The 21,870-nt window shown below is 45.7% G+C and overlaps 1 protein-coding gene across 3 annotated transcripts in view; it reads right to left on the reverse strand.

The window, feature by feature from the left end:
* Positions 1 to 21,870, reverse strand: part of SAP130 (Sin3A associated protein 130) — a 111,180-nt gene that overhangs the window by 79,163 nt on the left and 10,147 nt on the right. For all 3 annotated transcript variants that reach the window (XM_079782624.1, XM_079782622.1, XM_079782623.1), the window contains exons 3-7: positions 20,310 to 20,545; positions 18,735 to 18,893; positions 17,132 to 17,243; positions 15,973 to 16,097; positions 13,770 to 13,894 (exon numbers count right to left, since the gene is read on the reverse strand). In XM_079782624.1, coding sequence (XP_079638750.1) covers positions 13,770 to 13,894; positions 15,973 to 16,097; positions 17,132 to 17,243; positions 18,735 to 18,893; positions 20,310 to 20,545 — 757 coding nt within the window. The remainder of the gene's footprint in view (positions 1 to 13,769; positions 13,895 to 15,972; positions 16,098 to 17,131; positions 17,244 to 18,734; positions 18,894 to 20,309; positions 20,546 to 21,870) is intronic.

Raw genomic sequence — 21,870 nt, forward strand, 5'->3', positions numbered from 1 at the left:
GGGGGGCATGCTGGAGGCAGCTGATGGATGTTTCTCTCTCATCGATGTTTCTAACTCTCTATCTCTCTCCCTTCCTCTTTGTAAAAAATCAATAAAATATATTTTAAAAAAATCCTGAACAAAATTCTAGCAAATTGGATTCAGCAATACATTAGAAAGATCATACACTATGACCAGTGGGATTCATTCCAGGGATGCAAGGATGGTACAATACCTGCAAAACAATAAATGTGATACATCACAAAAACAAACTGAGAGACAAAAAATACATAATCATGTCAATTGATGCAGAAAAGGCATTTGACAAAATTCAACACCATTTCCTGGTAAAAACTCTCAGCAAAGTGGGAATAGAAGTATCATACCTCAACATAATAAAAGCCTTATATGACAAACCTACAGCCAACATCATACTCAATGGGCCAAAACTAAAACCATTTTCCCTAAGAATAGGAACAAGACAGGGATGCCCACTTTCACCACTCCTGTTCAACATAGTACTGAAGTGCTAGCCATAGCGATCAGACAAGAAGCAGAAATAAAAGGCATCCAAACTGGAAAAGAAGTAAAATTGTCATTATTCGCAGATGATATGATACTGTACATAGAAAACTCTATAGACTCCATCAAAAACTATTAGAACTAATAAATGAATTCGGCAATATAGCAGGATACAAAATTAACACCCAGAAATCTATGGCTTTTTTTATACAGCAATAATGAACCCACAGAAAGAGACACTAAAAAAAACCCCAAAACAATCCCATTCACCATTGCAACAAAAAAATTAAGATAACTAGGAATAATTTTAACCAAGGAGGTAAAGGACCTGTACTCAGAAAATTATAGGACAATGAAAAAAGAGATAGAGGAAGACATAAACAAACAGAAGAACATACCATGTTCATGGACTGGCAGAATCAACATCATTAAAATGTTCATACTACCCAAAGCAATCTATAAATTCAAACTACCCAAAGCAATCTATAGATTCAAACTACCCAAAGCAATCTATAGATTCGATGCAATCCCCATTAAAATAACAACAGCATACTTCAAAGACTTATAACAAATTCTACAAAAATTGATCTGGAATCAAAAAAGATTCCAAATAGCCACAGCAATCTTGGGAAAGAAGGACAAAGTTGGAGGGATCACAATACCAGATATCAAGCTATATTACAAAGCCACTGTTCTCAAAACTGCCTGATACTGGCACAAGAACAGACATATAGACCAATGGAACAGAACAGAGACCCCAGAAATCGACCCAAGCCATTATGATCAATTAATATTTGACAAAGGAGGGAAGAACATACAATGGAGTCAAGACAGTCTCTTCAATAAATGGTGTTGGGAAAATTGGACAGATACATGCAAAAAAATGAAATCGGAACACCCACTTAAACCAGTCACAAAAATAAACTCAAACTGGATAAAGGACTTAAATGTAAGATGGGAAACCACAAAAATTTTAGAAGTCATGGGCAGCAAAATAGCAGACATTTGTCATAACAATATCTTTACTAAAATAGTTCCTAGGACAATGGAAACTAAGGAGAAAATAAACAAATGAGACTACATCAAAATAAAAAGCTTATTCACAGCAAAAGAAACCATCAACAAAACAACAAGAAAGACCACTGTATGGGAGAATATATTTGCAAATGTTATCATGATAAAGGTTTAATCTTCAACATCTATAGGCAGCTTATACAACTTAATGAAAGTAAGATAAAAATAATGGCTATCATCAACAAATCAACAAACGACAAGTGATGCAGAGGATGTGGAGAAAAAGGAACTCTCTTACACTGCTGGTGGGAATGCAAACTGGTACAGCCACTGTGGAGAACAGTATGGAGTTTCCTCAAAAACCTAAAAATGGAACTCCCATTTGACCCAGTAATTCCACTTCTAGGAATATATCCCAAGAAATCAGAAACACCAATCAGAAAGGTGCACCCTATGTTTATAGCAGCACAATTCACCATAGCTAAGATCTGGAAACAGCCTAAGTGCCCATCAGCAGATGAGTGGATACAAAAGCTATGATACATTTACACAATGGAATACTGTGCTGCTGTAAAAAAGAAGGAATTCTTACAATTTGCAACAGCCTGGATGAAACTGGAGAGAATTATGCTAAGCAAAATAAGCCAGTCAGAGAAAGATAAATATCACATGATCTCACTCATCCTCTCTAATAAAATGGTAATATGCAAATTAACCATCACTCCAAATACATAAGCCACGCCCACCAGCCAAGCCAAGCCCACCAGCCAATCAGGGCGAGTATGCAAATTAACCCCAATCCAAGATGGCTACAGCCACAGACAGCAAGGTTTCCCAGGTAACAGAGCAAGCCAAGCTTTCCATAGCCGTTGCAGGCTTAAACCTCCACTCAAGCTACAAAGTTTCAATTATAGAAGGTAAACAAATTCAAACAAATGGCAGCAGAATGGAGCTTGAGAGAGCAGGCCAGGGTTGCCGGCGGCAACAGGGGAAGCAAAGCTTTCCGCACACCCTGGCCGGGCTCACCCGCTTAAGGCTACAAAGTTTCAATTGTAGAAGGTGAATTAACAGCCACAGAAATGGCTGCCGCCCCAGAAATGGCTGCCACCCCAGGCTACAACGTTTCAATTGTAGAAGGAAAATAAATTCCAGATACCAGGGCCTCCCCTTGGGTTGCCAGGAGGCGTGGCCGGCCTGCAAACCACCACAGGCCCCTCGCTCAGGCTGCCCCACACCCCAAGGGAACCCCCACCCTTATCTGTGACACCCTTCAGAGCAAACCAGCTGGCCCCAACCCCTGTACCAGGCCTCTATCCTATCTAATAAAAGAGTAATATGCAGATTGATCATCACTGCAATACACAATATAGCTGCCCCCATGTGGTCAAAGATCCTGCACCCATGTGGACACAAGATGGCCACTACAAGATGGCCAGCAGGAGAGGGCAGTTGGGAGGCACCCGGCCTGCAAGGAAGGGCAGTTGAGAGGGACCAGGCTTGCAAGGGAGGGCAGTTGGAGGTGAACAACCCTGCAGGAGAGGGCAGTTAGGGGTGACCAGGCTGGCAGAGGAGGGAAGTTGGGGGCAAACAGGTAGGCAGGGGAGTAGTTAAGCATCAACCAGGCTGGCAGCGGAGTGGTTAGGGGGTGATCAGGCTGGCAGGCAGAAGCGGTTAGGGGCAATCAGGAAGGGAGGCAGGCAAGCAGTTGGGAGCCAGCAGTCCTGGATTGTGAGAGGGATGTCCGACTGCCCGTTTAGGCCCGATCCTGGTGGGATCGGGCCTAAACGGGCAGTCGGACATCTCTCCAGGAGTCCCAGATTGGAGAGGGTACAGGCTGGGCTGAGGGACAACCCCCCGCCGTGCACGAATTTCGTGCACCGGCTTCTAGTTAGAATATAATGAACAACATAAACTTATGAGCAATAACAGAACCAGAGTCACTGAAGCACCAAACAGACTGTCCAAACTATGAGGGAAGGCGGTGGGTGAGGGGGTAAGAGATCAACCAAAGAACTTGTATGTATGCACATGAACATAACCAATGGACACAGATGTGGGGTGGGGGGGAAGAAAGGAGGGCATGTGCTGGGGGGTAGGGACGGGTGGCGAGATGTCAATGGGGGGGAAAGGAGACTTATGTAATACTTTTAATAATAAAGAATTAAAAAAAGAGAGAATAGCATGAAAGGGAAGGGAAAAATTAGAGATATGTAAAAACAAAAACGGGAGGAGAAACCAAGATGGCAGCATAGGTAAACACCTAAACTGCTGCTTCGCACAACAATTTCAAAACTACAACTAAAGGACAGAACGGACATCATCCAGAACCACAGGAAGGCTGGCTGAGTGGAAATTCTACAACTAGAAGGAAAGAAAAAAGCACACTGAGGCCAAAATGGGTTTGGCTCAGTGGATAGAGCGTCGGCCTGCGGACTCAAGGGTCCCAGGTTCGATTCCGGTCAAGGGCATGTGCCTTGGTTGTGGGCACATCCCCAGTGGGGGGTGTGCAGGAGGCAGCTGATCGATATTTCTCTCTCATCGATGTTTCTAACTCTCTATCCCTCTCTCTTCCTCTCTGTAAAAAATCAATAAAATATATATATTTTTTAAAAAAGCACAGTGAGATTCACAGGAGTTGCGGAAGGCAGAGGTACGGAGGCACGTGCGCGGAGAGGGCTGGCAACTGAGTACGCGATGGCTGTCTCAATTGGGAGGGAAACAGAAGCTCCCGACTGCTCTAAACTCCAATTCCGGCTGAGACTCTGGGGACCCAGACACATTAAGGGAGAAACTGGACTGTCTGGCAGCGGGTGAAACTGGAGGGCGGCTTTCTCTCAGAGGTGCCTGCAGCAATTACCGCAGGATACTGAGAACCAGGGGCCTCTTAGGGCAGGCCTGAAGGGAAGCCATTGCTGTTTGCCCCACCCTGAAATCCCGCCCCACAAAGCCATCGCTGTTTGCTCCACCCCATCCAAGCTGAGCGCAGAGGCTTTTGCAAATCTTGTCTCATAAGGGTGTCTCCAGCACAGAAGTTCTCCCAGTGTAGACACAGCTGATCCTCATAGCCAGCTGGCCTGGAGGTCAATTCCTCCCAGTGATACCAACAACAATCAAGGCTTAACTACAACAAGACTGTGCACACAGTCCAAAAAGGGGTGCACCAAGAGTGTCCACCTCAGGTAACTGGGGAGGCTAAGCCAATGGGCCCTATAGGACACCTAGCACACAAAGCCACTCTATCATAAACTCAGGGAAGCAGCCAAAATGTGGAGAAAAAGAAACAGGTTACAAATGAAAGAAATGGAGGAAAGCAAACGACCGTATATAGACTTCAAAACCACGGTTATAAGGTTTTTCAAGAATTTTCTAGAAACTGCCGATAAATTTAGCGAGACCCTCGAGGATATGAAAAAGGACCAACTAGAAATTAACCCTTTGCACTTGGATGTCGAGTGTGACTCGACACGGTTAGCAGTAGAATAAAGGAATCAAAAAAAGCAAGTGAGTGCAAAGGGTTAAGCATACAGTGACTGAAATAAAGAATAATATACAAAGATCCAATAGCAGACTAGAGGATCACAAGAATCAAGTCAAAGATTTGAAATACAAAGAAGCAAAAAACACCTAAGCAGAAAAGGAAAAAAAAAAAAAAAAAAGAATCCAAAAATATGAAGATAGTGTAAGGAGCCCCTGGGACAATTTCAAGCGTACCAACATCTGAATTATTGGGGTGCCAGAAGAGAGAGAGAAGGATATTGAAAACCTATTTGAAGAAATAATGACAGAAAACTTCCCCCACCTGGTGAAAGAAATAGACTTACAAGTCCAGGAAGCGCAGAGAACCCCAAACAAAAGGAATCCAAAGAGGACAACACCAAGACACATCATAATTAAAATGCCAAGAGCAAAAGACAAAGAGAGAATATTAAAAGCAGCAAGAGAAAAACAGTTACCTACAAGGGAGCACCCATATGATTGTCAGCTGATTTCTCAACAGAAACTATGCAGGCCAGACGGGAGTGGCAAGAAATAGTCAAAGTGATGAATAGCAAGAACCTACAACCAAGATTACTCTACCCAGCAAAGCTATCATTCAGAATTGAAGGGCAGATAAATGTTTTCACAGATAAGAAAAAGCTAAAGGAGTTCATCACCACCAAACCAGTATTCTATGAAATGATGAAAGTAGTCTTTAAGAAGAGGAAGAAGAAGAAAAAGGTAAAGTTAAAAATTACGAACAAGAAATACATATCTATCAACAAGTGAATCTAAAAATCAAGTGAATAAAAAATCTGATGAACAGAATAAACTGGTGAATATAATAAAATCAGGGGCATAGAAAGGGAGTGGACTGACAATTCTCGGGGGGAAAGGGGTGTGGGGGTGTGGGAAGAGACTGGACAAAATTTGTACACCTATGGATGAGGACAGTAGAGGTTCAGGGGGTAAGGGTGGAGGGTGGGGTAGGAACCGGGTGGATGGGAGCTATGGGGGGGAAAAAGAGGAACAATTGTAATAATCTGAACAATAAAGATTTATAAAAACAACAACAAAAAAACAAGCCACTCACACACACACCCAAACCAAAACCACACACACTCACAAACCTTTGTGCCCACATTTGTGGAGCTCCCTGGATTTTGCTCCGATGTTCCTGACTGTGGTCCCCTGGTGTGTCTAACCTGGGCCTCTTGGTAGCTTCTCTGGGGCAAGACAGTGTGAGTCATTGTCCCTTCCTGGTCCTGGGGTGCGCATGGGTTCAGGCCCAATAGGCTGAAGCCCCTAGTAGTCAAGTGATCCAGGCATCTTTAGGCCAGAGGCTTGATCTGCCTCAAGTCTCACAACTTGATTGTACCTGTTCTGAGCTGTTGTCCCTTCCCCCATGGAGTTGGGCTCTGAGGGGATATCCTGGTCTTGGTTGGAATGGGGTGTGTGTGGGGGGGTATGGCTTGGGAGGGCCTCTTCTTCCAATGCCTCAGCTCTTCCTGGTTTGCTGGCACTTCCTCGAGCCACCTGCAGGGGCACAGAGTTCCAGCCTTGGGCTCTTCCCCCAGCTGAGGTTGCAGCAATTTGGGTCAGAAGCAGTTCCTCTGCAGGTGGGAAAGAGGGCACCTCTCCTGCATTCCAAGTGGGCAGGGCTGATCCTCCTTCCTGGTCCTACTCTACTCACCAGTACGATTTCCTCCAAGAAATAAAGGGGCCCCATATTAATGTGGGATGTGTCCTTCAGACCCCTCCCGTGGAGGCTGGCCTTAAGCTATACTGTGAGACCCCTCCCACTGATCAGGAAGAGCTTCCCAGATTGCACGCTAGCGGGTACTAGGCGCTAGCGCGCCTCTATCCAGGGACGTCAGTCCAGGCTTCAGTGCTACACCCCCTCTGCAGTCTCCACAGCTAGTGCCATCTGGGCCTTGTCTCTCAGTCCCAGGCGCCCCTGTCTCACCAACAGACCTGCAGCCTCTTCAGGATCGTCAGGCCCTCAGTTCCAACAGGTCCAGGGCAGGGGAGGCTGCATCCTGCCCTTCAGCACAGTTCCTGCCTCCAAGCCCTGGTGGTGGAGCGAGCAGCTGGTGTCTAGGGCGGCGGCGGCAGCGGCAGCACAGTAGTGGTGGCAGCACAGTTGCAGTGGCAGTGTAAGTCCACAGCAGGGGCAAGAGTCCTGCTGGATCAGTGGTGCTTGTGCAATAGTCGCATAGGCTGGGTCCCAGTTGGACATGTGGGGTCAGGGTGGGTGGATGCCAGGTGTGTGAGTTCCTGCGGTTGTCCACTGCGGGCACCTCGGTTCGGGCATTATCTGCGGTGGTTAGATGGGATTCAGGCTGCGTCCTCAGTGGGTGTGCAGGATCTCGGGGGGGAGGTGCGCATGGGTTCAGTCAGGGTGGTGGTGAGGCCACTCCTCGGGAGGGAGACTTTGTAAAATCTTCAAGATGGTGCAGTCTCCGAGTCCGAGCCCTGCTCAGGGAGTGGCTGTGATAGCAGCAATGGCTCCTGGGACAGGAGAGCCTGACCGCCCACCCCTGAGCCTCCAGCTGTGCGATCTGACACCCATGCAAGTCTCCACACTCACCCTCTCACATTCTCACCCTCACTCCTGTCCAGCCAGCCGCCACGTTGGAAAAGAAAAAGAGGTGATATTCTTTATTCTTGCTTGTGTTGCCATTCCTGGACCTAAAGCACTTCATGGCTACAATGAAGTCCATGCTGTCTTTCATCTGGCTACACGCTTGCCATCCAGCCACTGAAGCTTGATAGTGCAGATGAAAAACAGAGAGCCATTTATACCGGGTCCAGCATTTGCCATGGACAAGATGCCAGGTCCCATATGCTCTCTCTCTCCCTCTCTGAAACACACACACACACACACACACACATAAACACACACACGAGGCCCGGTGCACAAATTCGTGCACGGGGGGGGGGGGGTGTCCCTCATCCCAGCCTGCACCCTCTCCAATCTGGGACATCCCTCTCTCAATCCAGGACTGCTGGCTCCCAACTGCTCGCCTGCCTGCCTTCCTGATTGCCCCTAACCATTTCTGCCTGATAGCCTGATCACCCCCTAACCACTCCCCTGCCAGCTTGTTTGCCCCTAACTGCCCTCCCCTGCAGGCCTGGGTCCCTCCCAACTGCCCTCCCTTGCAGGCCTAGTCTCTCCCAACTGCCCTCCCCTGCTGGCCATCTTGTGTCCACATGAGGGCAGGATCTTTGACCACATGGGGACAGCCATCTTTTGTGTTGGAGTGATGGTTAATTCTGCATATTACTCTATTATTAGATAGGAGGATAGAGGCCTGGTGCACGAGTGGAGGCCAGCTGGTTTGCCCTGAAGGGTGTCCCAGATCAGGATGGGGGTTCCTTTGGGGTGTGGGGCGGCCTGGGCGAGGGACCTGTGGTGTTTTGCAGGCCGGCCATGCCCCCTGGCTACCCAAACGAAGGCACTGGTATCTGGGGTTTATTTAACTTCTACAATTGAAACTTTGTAGCCTGGAGCAGAGCTAAGCCTTCTGCTTGCTCTGTGGTGGCAGCCATTTCTGTTGGGATTTATGTATCTTCTATAATTGAAACTTTGTAGCCTTAAGTGGAGGCCTGGGCTGGCCAGGGTGTGCAGAAAGCTTGGCTTCCTCCATCGCCGGGGGCAACCCTAGGCTCCTGCTCTCTCCAGCTCCATGGCAGCAGCCATTTCTGTTGGGGTTTATGTATCTTCTATCATTAAAACTTTGTATCCTTGAGTGGAGGCCTAGGCCAGCAAGGGCAGGCGGAAAGCTTGGGTTCCTCCATTACTGGGGAAACCCAAGCCTCCCTCCTGCTCTCTGTGGCCGTTGCCATCTTGTTTGGTTTAATTTGCATATTTGCTCCTGATTGGCTGGTGGGCATGGCTTGTGGGTATAGCAGAGTGATGGTTAATGTGCATATTACTCTTTTATTAGATAAGATATATTAAAAGGATGAAATTCTTATCAAATTTCTCCCCATAGTCCAGCCAACTTGGCTCAGGGGTTTGAGCATTGACCTTTGAACCAGAAAAATCACATCTGATTCCCAGTCAGGCACATGCCTGGGTTGCGGGCTCAATCCTGTTTGAGGGGCATGCAGGAGGCAGCCAATCAATGATTCTGTCTCATCAATGATGTTTCTCTCCCTCCCTCTTCCTCTCCCATTCTCTCTGAAATCAATAAAAATATATTTAAAAATAATTTCTCCTCATAGATGGACTTGCAGCCTGTGCCATTATGGTGTATGAAATCACCAGCCTGACATATAAACCCTGGAATAATTCTGAGAAAGCAGGAACCTTTAAAACCAAATCCTTTCTCCCCAGTGCTCAGAGCACGGGTTTCTGCTGTCTTTGAAACTTTGTCTGCAAACAGCTTGAAGACGACCGGGCCCAAGGCTCACCATCCACAGTGATTTCCAAAACATGGCAGGATTCACCGTGGCAGGGAACGGGCGGCTCCAAGGTGCAGCCCTCTGCAAGGCCTCAAAGGTTTACAACGTCTTGCTCTCTCTTTTCTCCTTCCCGCACCCCTATGCTGCAAATACTGGTACACTTGAAGTTGTTCCAGAGGCTCCTTACACAATCCTCATTTTACTGGATTCTTTTTGCTGTCCTGATTGGGTGTTTTTGGCTTCCTTATATTCCAAATCAGATAACGAAATTTGATTCTCAGCTTCGTCTACTCTACTGTTGATTTCCTGTAATCTATTCTTTATTTCCGTTAGTATATTATCCTTCATTCCTGTTTTTTTTTAATGCTGCTGAGGTGGGTTGTATACATCCTCCCGTTGTACTGAGCCTTGATTGCTGTTGACACATCAATGAGAGGGATGGACTCCCAGGTCAATCCACTGCAAGAACTGGCTGCCACGAATGACCACCGAGGACTCACTTCAGCAAGGCTCTGGTGCCCACAGAGTCTACCCCTTGAGCGTGATGCTGTGGTTGGGGATGTTGCAACATGATCTGCAGCTGTCCACAGGATGCCCATGCCCTGGCTGTGGGTCCTCCAGGGAGAGGCTGACCTAGGTTGCAGGTTCCATCCCTGGTCAGATGTTTCTCTCTCTGAGCTTAGAATTCAGGTGAGGCCTCCCTCACAGATGTTGAAGAAAAATTTCACACACCAAAGGTCAGTCTGGAACCACCTTTTGCCCCCCAGGCAAGATGGGACAGAAACCCCAACCTCCTACAAATTAGCTGTGGCTGTTCTTGCCAAACTCCACAGGATCCTATAAGCCCTTCTACTTTTTTTAAAAAAATAATTATTGTTGGAAGTATTATATATTAGTGGCCTGATGGGCCTTCATTGCCCTGGCTGCCGGCACTGTCTTTGCTCTGGCCGGAGCAGCCTTTCTGCCTTCCCACGCTGCCCAGAGGCCCCGAGTGGCTGGGGTGGTACGGAATGCCTGTGTCATCACCATGGCAACGACACAAGTGTCCCGGCCCGGCCCCAGCCACTCCTGCATATGCAAATTAACCCATCTTTGTTGGGTTAATTTGCATCCTCACTCCTGATTGGCTGGTGGGCATCGCAAGGGTACGGTCAATTAGCATCTTTTATTAGGTAGATATCCCCCTTCCCCCGCCCACTGGCCCCCTCTTGCCTGCCCCAGCCCCTCACAGGCCCACTGTCTGTGTGCATGGGTCATGCCTATATGCAAACAAGGTCCTTGGTTGATTACACCCCCCCCCCCAAGCCTTCCCTCTGAGATTCCCCACTCTGTTCCATGCCTAATAAGCCCTTCTCGAAGAAAGTAAGAGAATTTCATTCCACCAAGTAATGAAAAACAACAAAAATAATCAAATACTGATAGAAAGGATTGAATCATTTAACAGCCACCTACCACCTAAATTTTTATTTTAACTTTCCTTCTTTTTCTCTCTTGAATCAGTTTAATCATCATTGGTTTATCTGCTCTTTGGGAGTTTGGTAGAATTCAGGGAAATAATCTGGTCCTGGTGCTCTTCTGGGAGATAGTACTTCAAAATTTTATTCTATTTCGTATGGAAAATGGTCTGCTTAAATTTTCTATCTCCAAAATTCAAAGGGAGTTAGATACCAGCAATTTATCACATTTATGTAAGTAGAAAAATCATCTGATCATTAGGGTTTTTGTCTGTTTAATTCACTAATGTATTTCTAGTGTCTAGAGCACTGACTGGTACACAATAAATATTTGTTGTATGAATGAATGCTGAAGCAATCTGACAAAATTCAATGTCCATTTTTTATTAAATACTCAATATACTAGAAAAAATAGATGCTCCAATAACACCGGGGGGGGGGGGGGGGGGGTGGGAACCCCACTCTAGCCCTAGCCCTAGTTTTCATTGTGTACATATTTATACATTTGAATTTCAACATACTATCTGAATCTATTTACTTTTTAAAGGTAACATAAAGTTAAAATGATTACACACAGTCTATTTTATGTTGGGCAGTTGTGTCTCTTTGTGCCTCAGGCAACATAGTCAATTACCAAAGAAGTAACACGTCCTCATTTTATTGAAGAGGGGACTAAAAGTGAGGGGAGCTGAGCAGCTTGCCTGATATCACACAGCTAGTAAACGATAGAGCTAATATTGAAGGTGAGTTCTAGGCACTGTTCTGCATTTAAATGTTATTTTCTTCTGCTTGGTTCTAGGCCCTTATTACTCTACTAGTAGCCCTGCGCACGATTAAATTGTTCGGGTTCCCTAGGCCTAGTTGCAATCAGGGCCATGTCTGCTGCCCAGCGTCACTCCTCCACCTCCATGGCCCCTGCCCCATGAATCTCCACGCTAACAGCCCCTGCCCCACGAGGCTCCTTGGGCTCTACTGCCCACGCCGCGTGACGCTTTCTGCCTCAGCAGCCCCTTGAAGCGCCATGCTCACTGCCCCTGCCCCGCGGGGCTCCTCAGCCTCCGCAGCCCTGCCCCGTCACACCGTGAGAGCTGGACCGGTTCTTTGGTCATTTGGGCCCACAGTTCCCTCCTCCCAGCTGCCGCCACGGGTGGCCAGGGGCCTATAGCTCCAGCTCTCTCAGATCCCTAGCCTGGCGTCCGGTCGAGCCTGCGCTCATTACCGGTTACAGACGCAGGGTTTTTATATATTAGGATTGATTTCTCCTGAATAGACTCAGATACCTAACACATTTAATTGTAAGTCAATGACTTTCCAAATCCATTCTCTCTTCAACCACCTGTTAAGCATGGCCATTGGATAGTCCCCGAGAAACCCAGTATCCTAAGTACAACCTTCTTTCTTGTCCTTGTTTCCTTTCAATGGAGTTGGTCCAGCAAGAAGGAAATCCAGGTAGAGTCCCAGACTCCCCACTGTTCTAGTCTCTCCTGCCTCCACCTGGTCATGGAGTTTAGGGAGAGTCTCTAGTCTTTGACAGCTCTGTTCCTCATACCTACTACTCCTGCTTTCCTTTAGTGAATCACGGTGTTTCTCCTGCCAAAGGTTTCCCTGGCACCCACACAGGGACAAATCAAGAAAGACCACCAGAACTCTGTGGACTCCTAGCAAGACAAATCCCACTGCCTGCCCCAAGTACATTTCCACCCTCCCACGGTACCCTCGGGACTCACAATTCATCTCTAGTAAAATCCCATGTATCCCCCGCCTCATCTCTGAATATGCCCTTACCTTCCTGCCCTAATGAAGCTTGCTTCTCCTGTGAACACTTCTTCCCGTAAGCTCTCTCAACGGGGAGCCATTTTCCCCTCATAACCCTCTTGCCAAACTGTACGGTCGTACTACATTTTCTACTGCAGAACTCCTCCCTGGCTCCAAACTTGAATATGATCCTATCTCAGCATCTCCACCTGGATGCTCAGAAGTCAGTACAACCTTCAAATACCCAGAACCAAAGTCTGGACTTCCCCCCCAAAACCGATCCCCCCACTGCTCTCCATCTGACGTTAATGCAACTCCACCCTCCTAGCTGCTCAGCCCACCTAGTGCTGGCATAATCCTAACTCTTTTCTTTCTTCCAGAGTTCTCTATGCAATTCCTCCAAAATCCTCTTGACTATCTTAAAAAATTCTATTCAGAATCTAAACCATGTTGTTTTAACTCCCAACAATCCTCTCTCCTGGATTTCTGCCATGCCCTTCTAAACAATTCCTCTGTTCCCAACTGCGCCTCTCTAAAGCCTACTCTATCCAGCAACCAGGCTGATCCTCCCAAAACTTCAGATCACGGCACTGCCCTGCTCCAACTCCACTGAGGCTCTCCACTGAAATCCAGCAAAGTCCAAATCCTAGTGTGGGCCATATACCCGACATGATTGGGGAACCCTGTAAACTCCTAAAATAGTCTCCTGCTGCTCCTTTCATGGGCAAACATATCCTGTCTCAGGGCCCCACTGTAGAATGTCTTAGCCCGATAGCCATATGGTTATCACATCTGCTCAAATGTATTATCAACAAAGCCCTCCCTGGTCACGTTATGGAAAACTAAGCCCCTGTCACTGCAAATGTCATTCACCCTACCTAATTTTCCCAAAAAACATTTTTCATCATCTAAAGAAGTGTGTGTGTGTGTGTGTGTGTGTGTGTGTGTGTATAAATTTATTTTTTTTATTGTGTCTCCAGACCCTAAAAATAGAAACTCTGAGGTAGGAATTTGTTTTATCCTCAGTAATTAGAACACTAAATAGCTCATTTTAAAAAGGACTCAATAAGTATTTGAGTTAGAAAAGGCATTAAGGACGGAAAGGAAAAAGGGAGAGAAGAAGGAAGAATGGCTTGATCATCAAACCCCCAAACATACCTAAGTGCTGAATCAGTAGCATGTGCTGCTGTTGTAGTAATGACTGGAGACTGAGCTCTGGTGGCTGAGACAGTTGCTACCACAGCAGGAGGGATGGTATTAGAAGTCGTCACAGGTGGACGAGACTACCAAGGTAGAGAAAAAAATATTTCACTTAAAACAAAAATCAAAATAACATATAGTAAGCCAAACACTAAAAGTATAATTTGAAACTTGGGCCTTCATGTAAGTATGTTTATGTACCATTCTTATTAAGGAATTCTCTTTTTGGCTATGTTGTTATCCAAGAGTCAGAATTATAAAAAAGAAATCCAATTTTGGTTGGATAAAACACAAGTCCCTTCTTTCTAAGTACAACTGGGTTAAAAATTCTGTCCTACTATCAGTGTCAGTGCAAACTGGCCCGAACCTTTCAGATCCCATTTCCCACGTGTCTGCTGCTGGCCCCGGTGCAGACAGTTTACACTACACGCAAACCAGTGCTGTCCGCAGAGGGCTCCTCAGCCCCTGGACAGAGCCGCTGGCCCTCAGGGCATCCACGTTGGCGTACTAAAGGCAAACATACAGTGGTGGCCTTCTTGCTGGCAAAAGATTCAGTGCCCAGATGCTCTCTGGAGGCGTTCACACCAACATACTTCCCTTACTGCTACATGTGTGTAAGACCGTCACCTGACAACTGAGCTCCACACGGGCTTCCCCTGCTTGTCCACTGTCAATCCTGCCATTCATCTGAGCTCCTCGCAGTGGGTCCTCTCTTTTGACCTTGTTACAATACACTTAACCCTTTGCACTCGCGCTTTTTTCTTGATTCCTTTATTCTAATGCTAACCGTGTCGAGTCACACTCAACATCCGAGTGCAAAAGGTTAAATCTGCAAACTCTGCCCACTTTTTTTTAAAAAAAAATCACAATATTTTTATTGATTTCAGAGAGGAAGGGAGAGGGAGAGAGAGAGAAACATCATGATGAGAATCATTGATCGACTGCCGCCTGCATGCCCTCCTGGGGATTGAGCCTGCAACCCAGGAATCGAACCGTGACCTCCTAGTTCATCGGTTGATGCTCAACCCCTGAGTGGCACCAGCCAGGCAAACCCTGCCCATTCTTGATCTCTGTGCTTCACCTTCCAACCTCTTCCCTATGTGCCTATGTTTACAGCTTGCTGTCTGGCCTGAGAGCTGCTTCAATGTCCTCCTCGCTCAGTTCCCCCCCTTCTCCAATCCTCCCTATCTACCACATGTCCTCCTGGGGGACCTAATCAGTTTCTAAGTGCTTTGTTAGCCAGCAAGGTCTTTTCTTCTTTTTAATTAGAAAGCTCCAGGCTGGACATGTACTACCCAGTGTCCTAACCAGCACTTTTCCTTACTGTTTTAACCTGTTCTGATACATGTCACCAATCTGGTCCCCTCCTACATGTAATTCAGCTTTGTTAATCTTTCACAGATACTTGTCTGACCATACATTATTCAAAAAACATAAGTAGCTCTCTGCAGCGTACAAAATCAAGTTTACACTCCATATCTTAAGAGTTCTGTTTTGAGACACGACAATATCACTGAATCGTGCATTATACTTCAGTAGTACTGAGACTGCAAATTTCCTTGAAAAGAAGCTGAAAAGCATACATAGACTGTCTTCCTCAAAAAGTATACATAATGTACATAAAACATTTAGGGGTTCATCAACCCCTATCCAAATTAGAGCCGCTCAGCTCTAACTAGCCTTTACTAATAAACATTGTATGTAACAATCACTGTCTTCCTTGCCACTGCTCACTGCACTGACCCTCACTTCCTCGAATCCTCATTACCATCCTCATTCTAACAGAAAGCCTTGCCTGGCCAGTGTGGCTCAGCTGGTGGGAGTGTCGTCCTGTGCACCCAGAAGTTTCAGGTTTGATCCTGGTCAGGCACATACAGGAGGCAACTGATGGATGTTTCTCTCACACTGATGTTTGTCTCTCTCTCTCTCTCTTTCTCCTTCCTTTCTCTAAAATCAATAAAAACATATCCTGGGGTAAGGATTTAAAAAAAAAAAGCCAATTTTCTTTACTACGTCTTCTAAATTCTTACAGAGGATCAGACATTGTATACAATTCAACCTTCCATTCACTTGAGGTCAAAGGACTCTCACAGCCTAGCAGAATGAATTACTCAGAGTAGGTATTCACACTTCCTGGTGGACTCCCACACCCTACACGTACCTGGATTGGCTGGTGAATGATGTGCTGGACTGCTGGTGGAGCTGCTGCAGCATTTGGCAACTGGGAAGTCGGCCTCAGGACTGTGGTTACTTTAGAACTAGACATCACAGCAGCAGCTGCTGCACCTGGAAAACGGTTTTTTCATTAGTAGACTCAAAATTTAAATAGTTCTCATTATATTCCTTGTGAATATAATCAGAATTCCTAAAACTCAATGTCAGTATTCAGCGGAAATTCTTCCTATTTCATCATATAGAAAATTAAGAAAATGTGCACTCAAGGGCTGAGATTTAACAAGTTTACTGATCTGTCTTGCTTTTTGAAACACATTCTTAAATGAAATTGGGTGCTTTTTTGTTATTTTTTTAGCTGCAAGTATGTAGCAATGAAGCAGTGAGTAGCCTGGTTGGTGTCACTGCTGATGCAGGCCAACGCTCCAACAGTCTAACCACCAGACAGACAGGGAGAGTCCACTGGATCCACCACGGCCTTTGCACCATCAGTGCAAATGCCAACACTGTGACAAGGCAGACGATGACTTAGTATATTCGTGAAAAGTTTCGATCTTACAAAGATGCCTTGCCATCTGTGAGCCTCACCCTGTGACTTACTAAGTTACGTTACGACAGAGTAAACCTGATTTTGTATTTGTTAACCTAATTTTGCAAGCAATGATTTTATACGCTCCATTAGAAAGTAACATTTTTGACCAGGTAGTTGAGAAAACTCATGAAATTTAGTAACTCATAACTGATTTGAACTTAATTACAAGAATATATTCATCTTACTGCTATGGGAGTAAAAAATTTTGGTTAAAACTTTACACATATAGGAATTAGTATCTGCAACTCATCAGTATTTCTATTTGCAATTTATTAAAAATAAGGCCATGTTTAGGCTATCATAGCCTTGATGAGTTCTTTAAAAAGAACATTTTTTAGACATTAAAAATCTAAGTTGCTTTAAGTTTACACACACATACACATACTTGTTGTATCTATAATAAGCACACACTACACGATGCTAAAAACATGTACTGCACTTATTTCTGCTGTCTTGTCACGTGAATAAACTGATTCCGGATATGGTTTTTGTAACCATATCTTCTATCAAATGTATATTGCATTTCGAGAATTAGAACAAAATGTGCAGACTTTACCTCGAGGTAAATGAGAAGCTCCAATGTGCAGAGGGGGCCCAGGAGTACTGCTGCGGATAATGGACATCTGCACATTGGTGGTCATGATGTGATGCAGGTTACTGGGATGGCCCTGCAACAGACAGGATGCAATGTTCTCCACCTGCTTAGTCGAAGCACCTGTTGCTTAGACGTTACTTCTAGGAAGTCAGCGGTCTCCAAATGTGGAGCAGGCTGCTCCTTCAGAGAGCGCATCACCCAGGGAAAGAACATGGAGCTCTTCCCCACAGCACACTGCACCGTGGCCTGTGGGCAGGCATTTTGAGTGACAGTGAGAACACACCCACTAGCTAGACCCTGGAACAGATGCCACAACGGACTGGCCACTTCTGAACACTCTCATCTTCAACATTAGTCTTTCAGGCTTGTTTTCTCTCGGCCAAAAGCTTATTTCTTCCTATTCTCACCATTTCCTTTGCATGCCACTGCAGTCATCCATTCTTTATGCTCTGTTTCTAAGTAAATGTCAGCATCCAGCAAGTACTCCCATACTGGTTCTTCTGCTCACCCCAAAACACCCCTTCCTCATATTCTCCCAACCCTAATGCCAGTATTTCACGTGTGTGTGTGTGTGTGTGGAGGCGGGGGGGGGGAGGGGGGCGGACAACTTCTCGGAGTACTTAGCAATGGGACAAAAGTAAAACACAATGCATCTTTTTGGAATACCAATTTTTTTTTCTTGAAAACTTAATGGGAAAGTTTTGAGATATAGTTTTTTTTCCATTGGTAATTTAAAATATTTAAGTAAATCAAATACTGTATATCTTATGCGGAAGGATTACATTTTCAAAAAATTTTTTTAGGTTAAAACACAAGACTTCAAGCCCTAGTCGGTGTGGCTCAGTGGATAGTGTCCGTCTGCAGACCAAAGGGTCCCAGATTCAATTCCGGTCAAGGGCATGTACCTCAGTTGCAGGCTCCTTCCTGGCCCAGGCTCTGGTCAGGGCGCATGCAGGAGGCAACAAATAGATATGTTTCTCTCACATCAACATTTCTCTCTGTCTTTCCCTCTCTCTCTCTTCCACTCTCTCTAAAAATCAATGGAAAAATACCCTTGGGTGAGGATTTAAAAAAACCACACACACACACACACACACACACAAAACCCCCATAAGTCTTAAAAATAAATAACTGTTCATGACTGGTGGGCTGCTTGAGAGAACCCGCCAGTCACTCAAGAGAAATACAGTTGCTGTCCTCAGAGCAAAACCTAGAAAGCACTACTGCTGTTCTCAACCCACCAAATTCTGAACTACAACCAAGCACAACCGGGCTCTGAGCACAAGGACATGGACGGTCTTATCTGGATCTGGATCTCAGGGAAGGCAGTGCCTCACGCAGAGCAGATCTCAGTATCTACTGGCTAAATGACAGACCACTGTGCATATCGGTTTTATTCACTGTAGCTACTTCTCTCTCAAACCTACCGTCTTCCTCTTGCAGATATGAATGCCTGTTTAATTTTTTACTTAATGCAGTGCCTAATACACTGTTGACATTCAATAAATAATGATCTACAGTTTGGCATCTCAGTTTGAAAATCAGTAGATGAAGAGGGAAAAACCTGTTGTCCACTGATGGTTGCCACAGGAATGGCTGAAGCTTGAGGGATGCTGCTCTCCATGGTAACTGTGACCTGCCCTGGAACCTTGGGGGGAAGTGACAAGGTAGAAGGTGGAGCAGGAGCGATGGGACGGCTCGGCATCGTGGGCTTCGGGGGTGGCTGCAAACGAAAAGCACACGAAACATTACCCACAACATTGTATTAGTAACGTATTTCGTTCTAACGTTAAAAGTACACAAGTCAACCCTGCAGAGTGCCAGGAACGATGCCAGAAGCCTTCTGTTTCCTCTCTCATCATCATAGCTTTTCCACTGGAGTATTAGCATTTCCGTTGCACAGATGAGGAACATGCAAAACAAGTCTGTCATTTGCTCAAAGCCACACAAAGAGCAACAACCGGAACGGGCATAAAGTCCAGATCTGTATGGATTACAGGCCACATTCTCCTACACAATGCTGCCTCCCCCAAGAGTGAGCAGAAGTAAACAAAACTCACAGCAACGGAAACAGGACTACAAGGTAATATACAAGGCAATGTTCTCATATACCCCCAATCAGCAAGCTGTTAAAAGAAACCCTTGGGCCCCAGCGGGTGTGGCTCAGCAGATAGTGTCGGCCTACGAACTGCGGGGTCCCGGGTTTGATTCTGATCAAGGGCACATGCCCGAGTTGTGGGCTCCATCCTCAGTGTGGGGCATGCAGAAGGCAGCTGATCAATGATTCTCTCTCATCATTGATGTTTCTCTCTCTCCCTCTCTGACATCAATAAAAATATATCTTAAAAAACAAACAAAAAAAACCACACACACACAAAAAATAAAACCTTGGCCCTGGCCAGGGGCTCAGTTGGCTGGAGTGTCCTCCCATACACTGAAAGGGTGTGGGTTCAATTCTCCGTCGGAGCACATAACTAGGTTGTGGGTTTAATCCCCACTCAGGGCATGTATGGAAGGCAACCAATTGATGTTCCCTCTCACATGGATGTTTCTCTTTCTCTCTCTCTAAAGATCAGTAACCATATCCTTGGGTGAGGATTAAAACCAAACCAAACTTTGGAGAAGAGTGCCACTCCAGCCCTAGCCGATTTGGCTCAGTGGATAGAGCGTCGGCCTGCGGACTAAAGAGTCCCAGGTTCGATTCTGGTCAAGGGCACATGCCTGGGTTGCAGCCTGATCCCCAGTGGGGGCATGCAAGAGGCAGCCAATCAATGATTCTCCCTCATCAGTGATGTTTCTCTCTCTCTCCATCTCCCTTCCTCTCTGAAATCAATTAAAAAAAAAAAAAAAGAGTGCCACGCCCAGAGAATCATTGATCAACTGAGTTAGCATGTCTATAACTTGAATAAAATCAATGTCAAATGAGTACTGGAAAAATTCCTATGATGCCAACTGCTCAGCTGCATAAGACTAGACACTGCAGAACAGCAGAACTCGGAGTTCCAGAGAAGAGCTGAACTGATAGGTCAAAACTAACTATGATACTAGCATACAGCCTAAAACTTTGTGAAAACTGTCAGCAATATTACAGCCAGTCTTTAGCTGTGGTTCAACGTGAAATTTTTAACCTCTGCATTACCTTCATAAGTCCCTCCGAAAATGAGAGTGGCACTGCAGGCGTCAGATGTGCTGGTGGGGCTGTCACAGTGACAGGGGTGCCCGATGCAACAGCGTGGTGTGTAGGCAGCATCTGCACCTGTGGATAGGGCCTTACCACAACGGGCTCTTGCTTCTCTTCACGGGCCTGGAGGGAGCTGCTGGATCCCATGTGCTCCCTGGCAGTGACTTCAGCATCTCGAGAAGATTCATCATTGACTAGTAAAGATGAATAAGGGTAACACAGCATGTCACACCTTTCCAATATTAATTAATATAACAGCATATACAAGAGTGGAACTTGCAGTTAATTTCAGTTGATAAACTGACAATTTCCTTGCAAGGTTTTTTTAAGAGAATTTGGGCACTAAGTTCCCCTGATGGAGAGCAAACCAAAAGTCACACCTGTGAGACACGGGACTTATTTTGGATCCTGTGGCTTTCCCATTCCTATGAACAAAGGACTTGACAACTACTAAAATGAGCTCAAATTATTGAAAGTGCAATACATGATATAATTTCATTTGAAATATTTATTTAAAATGTTATAAAAACTAACATTAAAAAGATAATCTAGCCGAAACCGGTTTGGCTCAGTGGATAGAGCGTCGGCCTGCGGACTGAGGGGGTCCCGGGTTCGATTCTGGTCAGGGGCATGTGCCTTGGTTGCGGGCACATCCCCAGTGGGGGTTGTGCAGGAGGCAGCTGATCGATGTTTCTCTCTCATCGATGTTTCTAACTCTCTATCCCTCTCTCTTCCTCTCTGTAAAAAATCAATAAAATATATTAAAAAAAATAATAATAACTATTTAAAAAAAAAAAAAGATAATCTAAGCCCTGGCCACTGTAGCTCAATTGGTTGGAGCATCATCCTAGACACTGAAGGGTCACGGGTTCAATCCAGTCAGGCACATACCTAGGTTGTGCGTTTAATCTCTGATCTGGGGCAAATTATTATTATTTTGTTTTGTTTTTTAATGAAGGACTTTTTTGGATATGTTTTCATTGATTTTAAGAGATGAATGGAGAGAGAGAAACATAGATGTGAGAGAGACACATTGATTGGTTGCCTCCTGCATAAACCCTGACTGGGGCCAGGATGGAGCCAGGATGGAGATACGTGCCCTTGATTGGAATCACACCCAGGACCCTCAGTCTGCAGGCTGTGGCTTTATCCACTGAGCCAAACTGGCCAGGGCTATTTAACTTTTTAATTGAAATAAAACCCTCATAAAGTGTACAAATGTTAATTGTACAGCTCAATGAACTTTCACAAACTGAATACACTCGAGTAACCAGCACCCCAGATCAAGAAACCCAACAACCCAGCCAGCGTGGCTGTGGTTGAGCGTCAACCGTGAGGTCACGGTTCGGTTCCCAGTTAGGGCACATGCCTGGGTTGTGGGATCTGTCCAGTGTGGGGCGTATAGGATGCAGCCGATCAATGATTCTCTCTCATCACTGATGTTTCTATCTCCCTCTCCCTCTGAAATCAATATATATGCACTAGAGGCCCTGGTGCACAAACTTTCATGCACTGGGGG

Source organism: Cnephaeus nilssonii, assembly GCF_951640355.1.
Source record: "Cnephaeus nilssonii genome assembly, chromosome: 10".
Lineage (NCBI taxonomy): Eukaryota > Metazoa > Chordata > Mammalia > Chiroptera > Vespertilionidae > Cnephaeus > Cnephaeus nilssonii.